Here is a 13,379-nt window from a genome sequence, read left to right on the forward strand (position 1 = left end):
AACCATGTGGCAGAGTCAGGAGCATACTGTCTTCTTAGAAGTAACTAAAAATGTGTAGGAATTGGAAGAACATGTGGCTAGACTTTTTTCTTTGGTGACATTCGGAATGAGGCTTAATGAGAGTGGTCTTGTTCAAGTTTAGAATGCATGGAGCTGCATTCAAGGTGTATAAACCATGCTCATCTCAGATGGCAATATTTTCCAAAGGGAAGAACCCAAAGTATTTCTAATGTTCCTATTTGAGCTGACAAAAAATGATTTTAATATGTTTCCTCAAAAACACTTTGATTTTTCAGTTTCGTCACAAGAGTGATAATCAAGTGAATAATCGGCAGTCTGAAGTGCTCATTGACAGCAAGTAAGAAATGCATTCTTTTAGTTATTTTTAATATTTCTGACACCAAAAAATAGGTCTTGACATTTGGTGACTTTCTTGTTTAAATATATATATTTTTTCCTCTTTAATCTATTAAAAATTAAAGTGTAATTCTATTTTATCTTCATGGCTCTCTTATATATTTAGCAAATATTTTTGCTACTTACTGAATTTCTACTTTAAATTCCTTTGGGGTTCTCTTATGGAACACACATTTAGTATTGTCACTTTTCACTACTGGGTCTAATACGATTAGAACTGGCAGATAGTGAAGTCTTGTATGTAGTAGATATTTCAGAAGCATTTGATTGAATATTTTGGTAGTTTCTAGGGACTATTGCAGGAGTTCTGGTAGTGTAGTGCCTAAGGCACTTGACTGCTAACCAGAAGGCTGGAGGTTCAAACCCACCAGCACTCCTCGGAAGGAAGGTTGGGCAATCTACTTCTGTAGTGACACTGTCTCAGAAACCCAAGGAGAGGTCGCTATGAGTCGGGTCCAACTCGATGGCACAGAACAACAACAACAACAACAACAACAACAACAAGGGACTATTGCTAGAAAGACTTCTAATACATTACTATGTCAAGTGATAAACTAGTAAGAATCTTGTAATCTCTTGATAGTTGAAATTTAGAGTGACTTATCTACTACAATACACAAATATTTTGAAAAATACTTTTAAAAATATTTTTTAGTTCTTCCATCAATAAAGAAATATTTCTAGGAACAGTTCTTGGATCTGAAATGTGTTTAAACGTACACACGAACACACAAACAACAACAAAAACACTGCCAAAAATTTTTAGTAAAGGTAAGTTTCAAAGCTTCCTTCTACTTTTTTTTTTAATTGTTGTTTTCTCTGTCCTTTTCTTGCTACTGATAGCATGTGGCAAAGTATATTTCTAAAGATATATTTCAATCTAGTAGTCAATCACAATGGCCAATAATTTTTAATTATTGGATATTCCTAAATACAGTTTTGAAAAGGAAAATCATCAAATTATTTAATCATGTATGAGGGAAAATTCCAAGAAATTATAAAGGTATCAAGAGGCACTAGGTAGCTGCAGTGCAGTGAATTACTTGGTGTTCTGGTCACCTAGTGCTGCTCTGACAAGAATATACCACAAATGGATGGCCTTAACAAACAGGAGTTTAGTCTCTTACAGTTTGGAGGCTTTAAGTCCAAGTTCAAAGTGCAAGGGTCTAGGGGCTGGGTGAAAGCCCCTCAGCCTTGGGCTTCAGCTCTGGCTTCAACTCCTGGCCCACAGAAGCTAGAGGCTTTTCTTCACTCAAACAGCTGCTGGATGCTGAGGCTGCCAAGCCCAAGGTTGACAAGTAAAAAGGCACAGTCCCGATATTACCAAACCACACAGCAGGCCATTAATTCAAGTCCGTTTTAAGTCCCAAGGTTGGCAGAGCATGACAGGCTGCTGAACAATGACACAGCTACATGCAGGGTTCAAGGTGCCATAAGCTAGAGACTATCCCCAAGGTTTCTCCTTTTATACAGGAAGCAGACCACATCCCAAAGGCAGCTACTCAGATGCTTGTGGTAGATCCCACCACGGAGTTGATTGCCAGTCTTATCATGGGGAATAACTACCACCAGCTGCCCAGCCACTCAACCAGGCCCAGCCAAGTTGACATACAAACTGAACTAGCACATTTGGTATGCCTTTTCTAGCCATAGTCTTTGTAACTCCCATTGGATTACTAGGTGGTACCATGCAAATTAAGTGTGTAGAACTCTGATGTTGGGATTGTTTAGTTTTGTCACTATGCCAGGCTTAAAATGAACCCTCCTAGAGGCAGAGGAGTATCTCAGTGCTATCAAGAGAGAAGAGCTGGAGGTGATCCCTGCACTGGACTTTCTTGGCAGAGATACTCCAACAGAGAGAGATGTCCCAGCAGAGAGAGATATCCCAGCAGAGAGAGAGAGATATCCCAGCAGAGGGAGATACCAGGCCAAGAGGCAGTCACAGTGGAACAAAGAGACATGAGACAGAGTGGCAGGCTTCTCTGGCCCACAGAGTGAGAAAACTGAGTGCCCTTGGGCAAGAGGCTCTTGGGCAAGAGGCTCGCTGATGCAGTAGGGTGCACCTATTAGCAGAGCTAAAAGAGCTTTGTAAACACTTGCCCAAGCAGGGCAGAGGCCAGGCCAAGAGGCCAACAGCCAGAAAGGCATGTCTGAGGGCACAGCAGAGGGGAGATGTCCTGGTTGAAGAATTGTATCCTGAGCACATTCCTGAACCTGGGAGGGATGGTTGATGTCAGAATTAGTAAAAGGTTGGAGGGTGGCAGCATGTCTGACCTCATTGGAATAAGCCTTAGGCTGCTGATAGTGATTCTGTCTTCCTTTTGTGAAGTTAGAGGAGGTCAGAAGATGCCACCTCTGCCCTTTTAGCAGATTTTAATTATTGGATATTGCTAAGTATAATTTTTAAAAGGAAAATCATCAAATGAATTAATCATGTTTGAGGGAAAATTCCAGGAAATTATAAAGATATCAAGAGGCACAAGAATACGTGGTAAGATTGATATACACTAATTAACCTGTTTCTATAACTAAAACATTGACTGATGGCTAATAAATTAATGTATGTACATACATTACACACACACACACACACACAATTTATAATTTTTCATCATTAGCTTGTGGGGTTGTTTGTTAATTTTGCAAAATGGGACTAAATGTTCACTGAAGAAAAATCATTTTAATCTAAACCATAGACACAGAGCCTCAAATTTGAATGAGATGGAAATTGTGATTCTACTGTGATATGAAGATGGCCAGGAGCCATTTGATTCATTTCCAGTGTTGGCAGGTTTTGAATAGTTGCCACCATAGTGTAGTGTTTAAAATATGGCCTAACACTCAGAGAGACTCAGAGTTTAGTTCTGCTGCTTAATAATTCTGTGATCTTAGGGAAGTTCTTAACCCCTGAAAGTGTCAAATTTCTCATGTGTAAAGTGGGGTATAAAAAACCCCACTGACATCATTGAGTCAATTCTGACTTATGACAACCCCCACTGGGTTTCCAAGGCTGTAAATCTTGATGGAAGTAGATTGCCACCCACAAAGCAGCTGGTGGGTTTGAATCACCAACTTTCTGGTTAGCAGCCAAATGCCTTATCCACCATGCCACCAGAGAATCTTACATGGATAGAGTTGTTGTGAAGTTTAAGTGAGCTAATGTAAAATGCTTGATGCAGTGCTTTGTGTGTTGTTATCACTCTACACTAAACCAAAAACCAAACCCACTGCCATCGAGTGGATTCCCATTCATAGCGACCCCTACTGGGTTTCTGATGTGGTAAATCTTTACGGAAGTAGATTTCCCAGTCTTCCTTCTGTGGAGTGGCTGGTGGGTTTGAATTGCCAACCTTCTAGTAAGCAGTCAAATACCTTAGGCACTATGCCATCAGAGCTCCCTCAAGACTCCAAGGTATGTCTAATAGTGCTCTCATTTTAAAGATGAAAAGATTAATAATAATAATAATAATATCAGGTTTACTGGTCTGATAGAGCCTGGTGAGACCCCTCCCCCAAAGCTATCGCCCCTAGTTACTCTTCAGGTCTGGAATTGAACTCATTCCCATGGCTTTCAGCGAAACAATAGACAGGCATATAGGGTAAACATTTACATCAGGTAGTTACACTCCTTGGAGCAATCAATTGTGGGAGAACAGTAGGTCAGTGTTTGCATAGGGAGATAGCTGGCAGCATGGGGGGGGGCAGGAATGCATAAGAAAGAAGGACACAGGGAAGAGGTAACTATAGGGAGGAAGTGGGAAGAGAGCTGTTACAATGTAGGGAATTGCAGTCAATGTCATGAAACAAAATGTGTATGAACAGCTGTATGGAAAATGTAAACTTTCACCCAAATCACAATACAAATTAAAAAGGGGGGAAAAAGATGAAAAGATTAAGGGCTAGAAAAGGAAATGATTATCCCAAAATGCCATGGCAAATAAGACCCTAAATGAGACCTCTTCTACCAACTCATGATGTAATGTGTAAGTATGGACTTTGTGGTCTGTTCATGTCATTAACTATTTATTTCATGTTTGAAAGGCTTTGTATACAATTATATAAACATAAACATAATGATATATGTAATTTATCTATGTCTAATAACTAAGGAATCCTGGCAAAATGGATAAGTGCTTGACTACTAACTGAAAGATTGGTAGTTCAAGTTCTCCCAGTGGCTCTGTAAGAAGATGACCTGATAACTTGCTCCCTTAATGGTCACTGCCTGGAAAACCCTATGGGCAGTTCTACATTGTCACACGGGGTCACTGGGAGTCAAAATCAACTCAATAGAACCTGATAAGAACAATATTTACCTATATGTAATACATATGCATACATACCCTCAATTTCAGTGCCTGGAACATTATTCAAATGTGTTCTCAGCATTGTATAAGTTGTCATACTGAATACTGTAAACCTAAGCTGCAAAATCCACCACTGGTCTGTCAGTTGTCATATTGTTGTGGCTTGCATGTTGCTGTGATGCTATGCCATTGGTATTTCAAATACCAATGGATCTGTTTGACAGATTTCAGTGGAGTATCCAGACTAAGATAGACTGGGAAGGTAGACCTTGTGGTCTAATTTAGAAAACATTGGCCAGTGAAAATATTATGAATAGCAGCAGAACCTTTGATATTATGCCAAAAGATAACCCCTCAAGTTGGAAGACACTCAAAATATGACTGGGAAAGAGCTGCCTTCTCAAAATAAAGTTGACTTAATGACATGGGAGTTCTGGTAGCGTAGTGCCTAAGGCATTTGACTACTAACTAGAAGGCTGGCAGTTCAAACCCACTAGGCACTCCTCGGAAGGAAGGTTGGGCAATCTACTTTCATAGTGATACCCCCTTGGAAACTCAAGGAGGGGTCACTATGAGTCAGATCCTACTTGAGGGCAGTGTGTTTGATTTTGATTTTTGGTTTTAATGATATAGATGAACTAAAGCTTTCAAGACCTTTATTTGCTGATGTAGCACTCAAAATGAGATGAGAAAGCTGCAAACCTACACTAATGATTGGAACTTGGAATGTATGAAATATGAATCTAGGAAAGTTGGAAGTCATCAAAAATAAAATGGAACACATAAAGACTGATATCATAGGCATCAGTGAGTGGAAATGGATTGGAATTGGCCATTTCGAATTGGAAAATCATATGGTCCACTGTGCAAGGAATGACAAATTGAAGAGGAATTGCATTGCATTCATTCATTATCAAAATGAATGTTTCAAGATCTATCCTGAAGTACAACACTGTCAGTAACAGGATAATATTCATATGCCTAAATGGAAGACCAGTTAATACCACTGTTTTTCTAATTATGCACCAAACACTAATGCCAGAGATGAAGAAATTGAAGATTTTTACCAAATTCTGCAGTCTGAAATTGATCAAACATGCAATCAATATGCATTGACAATTACTCATGATTGGAATGTGAAAGTTGGAAATAAAGAAGAAGGATCAGCAGTTGGAAGATATAGCCTAGGTGGTAGAAAAGATGCTGGAGATCACATGATAGAATTTTGTAAGACCAACCAGTTATTCATTGCTGATATCTTTTTTCAACAACATAAATGGTGACTATACATGTAGACCTCTCTGGACGGAATACAAGGAATCCAATCAACTACATCTATGGAAAGAGACAATGGAGAAGCTCAGTATCATCAGTCAGAACAAAAGTCAGGGGCCAATGAAGAACAGACCATCAGTTGCTCATATGCAAATTCAACTTGAAGCTGAAAAAAATTGAACAAGTCCATGAGAGCCAAAATATGACCTTGAGTATATACCACCAACTGAAGAATAGCTTTGATGTATTGAACACCGATGACTGAAGAGCAGATGAGTTGTGGGATTCTTCAAGGACATCATACATGAAGAAAGCAAAGGTACTTAAAAAGACAAGAAAAAAGAAAAGACCAAAATGGATGTCATAAGAAACTCTAAGACTAACTCTTATACATGAAGTAGCTAAAGCAAATGGAAGAAATGATGAAGTAAAAGAGCTGAACAGAAGATTTCAAAGAGCAACTCAAGAAGACAAAATAAAATAGTATAATGAAATGTACAAAGACCCGGAGTTAGAAAATCAAAGGTGATGAACACACTTGGCATTTCTCAAGCTGAAAGAACTGAAGAAAAATTCAAGCATTGAGTTACAGCATTGAAGGATTTTATGGGCAAAATATTGAACGATTAAAGAAGCATCAAAAGAATATGGTACACAGTCAGTGTCCAAAAAGAATTGGTTGGTGTTCAACCATTTCAGGAGGTAATACATGATCAAGAACTAAAGGTACTAAAGGAAGAAGTCTAAGCTGCACTGAAAGCATTGGTGAAAAGGAAGCTTCCAGGAATTGATGATGGAATACCAACTGAAATGTTTAAACAAATAGATGCAATGCTGCAGGTGCTTAGTTCTCTTTGCCAGGGAGGTCAACGAACTGGAAGAAGCCCATTTTTATGCCCAACCCAAAGAAAGGTGATCCAACAGAAAGCAAGGATTATTGAACAATATCATTAATATCACACATAAGTAAAATTTTGCTGAAGATAATTAAAAAATTGTTGCAGCAGAGTATCAACAGGCAACTGCCAGAAATCCAAACAGAATTCAGAAGAGAACATAGAATGAGGAATATCATTGCTGATGTCAGATAGATCTTGCCTGAGAGCAGGGAACATCAGAAAGATGTTTACCTGTGTTTTATTGACTACTCAAAGGCATTCAACTGTGTGGATCATAACAAATTATAGATAATATTGTGAAGAATGGGAATTCCAGAACATTTAATTGTGCTCATGAGGAACCTGTACATAGACGAAGAGGCAGTTGTTTGAATGGAGCAAGGGGATAGTGTGGTTGAAAATTAGGCAGAGTTGTATTTTTTCACCATACTTATTTAATTGGTATGCTGAGCAAAAAGTCCAAGAAGCTGGACTATATGAAGAGAATGTGGAAGCAGGATTAGAGGAAGATTTATTAACAACTTGCGATATGCAGATGACACAACTTTGCTTGCTGAAAGTAAATAGGACTTGAAGTGCTTACTGATGAAGATCAAGAGCGACAGTCTTCAGTGTGGATACATCTCAACATAAAGAAAACAAAAATAGACTGGGGAAGATGGTGCCTTATCTATAGCCAACACATTAGTTCCCTCTAGCATCTTCAACAAAGCAAGCTCACGGCCACTGAATAGAACCTGACTCATAGTGACCCCTCCTTGGGTTTCTGAGGCGGTATCACTATGGAAATAGATTGCCCAACTTTCCTTCAGTGGAGTGACTGGTGGGTTTGAACCACCACCCTTCTGGTTAGCAGCCAAATGCCTTAGGTGCTATGCTAGCAGAGCTCCTTCTAGCATCTTAGTGCCTGAAAAACAAGGTGCAGCAGTTTGAAGCAGGGATTCTGGTGCTCTGAGGAGCTCATTAAGTCAGAGAATGCTAAACTCAGAGGAGTACGAGTAAAAAAGAGGGAGAGACAATGTAACCAGCTGGAAGGAATTAAAAAAATAGGGGAATCTGTCCTGTGGAGCTCTGACCAGCCAGTGAGATGGGGCATCAGAGGGCTCCCTTGGACAATGGAAAGAATGCACTAGAGGACCTGTGGCCACTCCACAGATCTACCTTCTGCACCCACTTTTATTGGTAAACTTGGGACCACAGGGAGGGAACAAAGATTCTTCTGGATCTGGGTGCTGCTGAATTAGGATCAGAGAGGGAAGCTCACCGCAAGTGGGCAGACCCTGGAACAATCTCATGGCATGAATAAGGGCAGCTATTCCAAGACAGCTTTTTGGCATGGAGGGGCCTGGAGTATGAAGTGTTTGTGGCTGTCTGAATCTGGCAGAAAGTGGCAGCCCCCTAATCATTGGGGTCTTTGCTGAACATAAGCTACGGGCCTGTGAGCAATAATATAACATCATCATTAGCAGCTTACTCAAAGCCCTGGGAATGGCTACTGGCTCTTGGAGCTTTTATTTTCTCTTTTCTTCCTACTTTCCCTTCTTCTCCCCTGCCTCATCCAATAGAAAAACCACATTAAGCCACCACAACACCTGCTGGCTTGAATCTTAAACCCCTTCATGATGAGAGCAGAGATCTGCATCCACACTCCACACAGTGATTCCATCATCACAAAGAAAACTGCAGAGCAACTAGCACACATGAATTAATAACCAAAAAAAAAAAAAAATAAAATATACCAGCTCCACCTTTGCAAAAATATTAAATCATAAAATCAAGACAAAACAAATCAATACATAACTAACAGTTAAATACAACTTCAAAATGTCTAGGAAACAACAGGGAGACAGCTCAGGGGCAGAAGTGCATGGAGGGGAGGACACAGGGAAGCAGTAACTATGGGGAGGAAGTGGGAGGGGAGTTGTTGCATTGTGGTAAATTGTAGTCAAAATCAAGAAACAAAGTGTGAACTGCTGTATGGGAAGTGAATTTTCTCTGTAAACTTTCACCCAAATCACAATTAAAAAAGAAAGAAAGAAAAGAGTAGTAACTGAGGCTGCTTTTGTACAACCAAAAAAAAAAAAGTCTAGAAACAGCAAGCGAACTGAAATCAAACTAAAAAACAAGATAGGACAATAGAAATAAAATCCCCCCAAAAGTTTCATTAAACATGGAGGAAGAGGAAGCAATAGAATTATCCAAGAAGGAATTTAGAAGGTATGTTTAAAGAACTCTACAAGAAGTGAAGGAAACCCTAAACAGAATCAAGGAGAACACAGACAGTACCCTCAAATAACTCAGGAAAGCCATTCAAGAACAAAATAACAAGATTAATATACAATCAGGACTCATACAAAACCAGCAATTAGAAATCCAGAAGATGAATACCACAATTACAGAATTATACAACACAGTGGAAGCACAAAAGAATAGGCTAGAACTGGCTGAAGAACACATTTCCTGACTAGAAAATCGATCCCTTGACACCAGCTTGTATGAAGAAAAATCAGAACAAAGATTTAAGAGAAATGAAGAGAATCTAAGAGTTATATGGGATGACATGAAAAGAAACAACATAGGCCTCATTGGAATTCCAGAACAAGAAGAGGTGAAAAAAAAAAAAAAAACACTGAGAAAATTGTGAAGACTTACTAAAAGAATATCTCCCCCATATCATAAAGGAAGAGAAGATATTTGTCCAACAATCTCAAAGAACCCCATACAGGATAGATCCCAAGAGAAAAACACCAAGGCATATCATAATCAAACTGTCCAAAACCAAAGACAAAGAAAGAATCTTGTGAGATGCCTGGGACAAAAGAAATATTATGTATTAACAATCAAACAGGTAGGCTGAGTTCTGATTACTCAGCAGGAACTATGCAGGCAAGAAGGCAATGGGATGGCATATATAAAACACTGAAGGAAAAGAACTTCCAACCAAGAATCCTATATCCAGCCAACCTCTCCATCAAATATGAGGGTGAAATCAAGACATTCTCAGACAAACAGAATTAAGGGATTTTGTGAAAACCAGACCAACCCTACAAGAAATGCTTAAGGAAGTCCTTCCACTAGAGAACTCACAACAGAGAACAACAAAATCAGGACACATGACATCAACACTAAAACCAAATCAGAAATAGACACTCAAAATAAGACCATAAAACTTTGTACACTAGAAAACAAGGAAGTCAATATGCACATGACAACAGCAACTAACCAAATAGAGGAAATAAAGTTCTAGGTACAAAACTTTCAAATGGAGAGGAAAACAGGACAATGTCCTCATAGAACAGACTGTTCCAAAAATATAGAGACAAAAATCTACTCCAAGGTAACCACAGAGAATATTAACAATCCCCCTAAGCAAACCCAGAAGGAAGGAAAACATATGTTTTAGTAAGCATAAAACCAACAATAAAGAAAAAAAGAAGAAACACTTGACAACAAAATGAGCTCAGCACAGAAAAGTATAGGGACGAAGAAAACTCCAGCAACATGGCAAAAAGAAACACAATACAATGACAGCAATCAGTATATATCTATCACTAATTGCACTCAATGTGAATGGACTAAATGCACCAATCATGAGAAAGAGAGTGGCAGATTGGATAAGAAAAAAAAGACCCATCAATATGCTGCCTACAAGAGACCCACCTTAGACACAAAGATAAAAACAAATTAAGAGTTAAGGGATGGAAAAAAATGTACCAAACCAACAGTAATAAAAAAAAGAGCAGGAATGGCAATATTAATTTCTGATAAAATAGACTTTAAGGTGAAAAACAACATAAGGGACAAAGGAGGTTACTATATGATGCTGAAAGGGTCAATTGACAAAAAAGACATTATGATAATAAATATCTACGCACCCAATGAAAGTGCTCCAAAATACATGAAGCAAATATTAATTGAATTGAAAGGGAAAATAGACAACTCTACAATAGTAGTAGGAGACTTTAACACACCACTTTCAAGGAGGGACAGATCACCTAGAAAAAAATTCAGTAAAGATACAGAAGAACTCATCGACACAATCAACCAACTTGACCTCACAGACATATAAAGAGTACTCCACCCAAAAAAAGCACAATTCACATTCTTCTCCAGTGCACGTGAATCGTTCTACAGAATAGATCATATGTCAGGACATAAAACAAGCCTCAATAAATTAAAATCATTGAAATACTACAAAGCATCTTCTCAGACCACAATGCTATAAAATTAGAAATTAAAAATAAGATCAAGGAAAAAAATGTGGAAGTTGAACAACACACTGCTCAAAAACTACTGGGTAATAGAAGAAATAAAAAGTGAAATAAAAAATTCCTAGAAACAAATGAGAATGAAGATACATCATACCAAAACCTATGGGATACAGCAAAAGCAGTACTCAGAGGTCAGTTTATAGCAATAAATGCATACATCAAAAAAGAGAAAAGAAACAAAACCAACATTCTAACTCAACAACTCCAACAATTAGAAAAAGAACAACAAAAGAATCCTACAGTTTCTAGAAGTAAGGAAATAATAAAGATCAGAGCAGAAATAAATGAAACAGAAAACAAAAAAACAGTAGAGAAAATCAACAAAACAAGAAGCTGGTTCTTTGAAAAGATTAGCAAAATTGACAAACCATTGGCAAACTTAACAAAAGAAAAAGAAACAGAAGATGCAAATTACTAGAATAGTAAATGAAAAGAGTGTCATCACAATAGAACCAATTGAAATAAAAAAGATAAGGACAGAATGTTATGAAAAACTGCACTTTAACAGATTTGAGAACCTAGAAGAGATGGACAAGTTTCTGGAATCCCAAGATCTACCTAAACTATTCCACTCAGAGATAGAACACTTGAACAGACCCATAACAGAGGAAGAAATTGAACAGGTCATAAAAAACTCCCCCCCAAGAAAAAGTCCTGGCCCTGATGGCTTTACTGGAGAATTTTACCAAATAATCAGGGAAGAGTTGACACCTATACTACTCAAGCTATTCCAGAACATAGAAAAAGATGGAATAGTCCCAAACTCATTTTATGAAACAAGCATAACACTAATACCAAAACCAGGGAAAGACAACACTAAAAAGGAAAACTACAGACCAATATCCCTCATGAACATAGATGCAAAAAACTTCAACAAAATCCCAGTCAACAGAAGCCAACAACACATCAAAAAAAATAATACGTCCTGGCCAAGTGGGATTCATACCTGATATGCAAGGATGGTTCAACACCAGAAAAACAATCAATGTAATCCACCACATAAAAAAAACAAAAGAATCATATACTTACATCAATTGACACAGAAAAAGCATTTGATAAAATACAACACCTGTTCCCATTCAGAAGTCTCAGCAAAATAAGGATAGAAGGGAAATTCCTCAACATAATAAAGGGCATATATGCAAAGCCAATGGCCAACATCATTATTAATGGAGAAAGACTCAAGGCATTCTTCTTATGAATGGGAACCAGACAGGGATGCCTTCTGTCACCACTCCTATTTAACATTATATTGGAAGTCTTAGCTGGGGCAATAAGACAAGAAAGTGAAATAAAAGGCATCCAAATTGGCAAAGAGGAAGTAAAACTATTTCTATTTGTGGATGGTATGATTTATACATAGAAAACCTAAGAGACTCAGGCAAAAAAAAAAAAAAAAAACCAAAAAACAAAAACACAACAAACTACTGGAACTAATAGAGAGGTTCAGCAAAATGGCAGGATACAAGGTCAACATACAAAAATCAGTTGGATTCCTCTACACCAACAAAAAGACCTCTGAAAAGGAAATAAGGGAAGCAATACCATTTACAATAGCTACTAAAAAGATAAAATATCTAGGAATAGATCTTACCAGAGACACAAAAGACCTGTACAAAGAAAACTATAAAACACTACTACAGGAGGCAACAAGAGATCTACATAAATGGAAGAACCTGCCTTGCTCATGGATGTTGTTGTTATGTGAAGTCGAGTTGGACCTGACTCATAGCAACCCTTCCTTGGGTTTCCAAGGCAATATCACTACAGAAGTAGATTGCCCAATCTTCCTCCTGAGGAGTGGCTGGTGGTGTTCATGGACAGGTAGACTGAATATTGTGAAAATGTCAATACTACTTAAAGCAATGTACACATTCAATGCAATCCTGATCTAGATATCAACAACCTTTTTTAAAGACATGGAGAAACCAATTACTAACTTCATAGGGAAGAGAAAGAGACTTTGGATAAGCAGAGCACTATTGAAGAAGAACAAAGTGGGAGGTCTCACATTCCTGGATCTTAAAACCTACTACGTTGTTGTTGTTGTTAAGTGCCATCGAGTCGTTTCTGACTCATAGCGACCCCATGCACAGCTAAACGAAACACTGCCTGATCCCACGCCAGCCCCACAATTCCTGCTATACTTGAGTCCATCATCGCAGCCACCGTGTCAATCCATCTCGTTGAAGGCCTCCCCCTCTTTTGTT

General features: G+C 38.3%; 1 protein-coding gene across 1 annotated transcript in view; it reads left to right on the plus strand.

Annotated features, from left to right (window-relative positions):
* The window catches only part of ATP8B4 (ATPase phospholipid transporting 8B4 (putative)), a 347,934-nt gene that overhangs the window by 83,030 nt on the left and 251,525 nt on the right, over positions 1–13,379 (plus strand). Inside the window, exon 6 of the mRNA XM_007935307.1 lies at positions 297–358. Coding sequence (XP_007933498.1) covers positions 297–358 — 62 coding nt within the window. The remainder of the gene's footprint in view (positions 1–296; positions 359–13,379) is intronic.

This window comes from Orycteropus afer, unplaced genomic scaffold (assembly GCF_000298275.1).
Source record: "Orycteropus afer afer isolate SDZICR_OR568_19922 unplaced genomic scaffold, OryAfe1.0 scaffold00026, whole genome shotgun sequence".
Taxonomy (NCBI): domain Eukaryota; kingdom Metazoa; phylum Chordata; class Mammalia; order Tubulidentata; family Orycteropodidae; genus Orycteropus; species Orycteropus afer.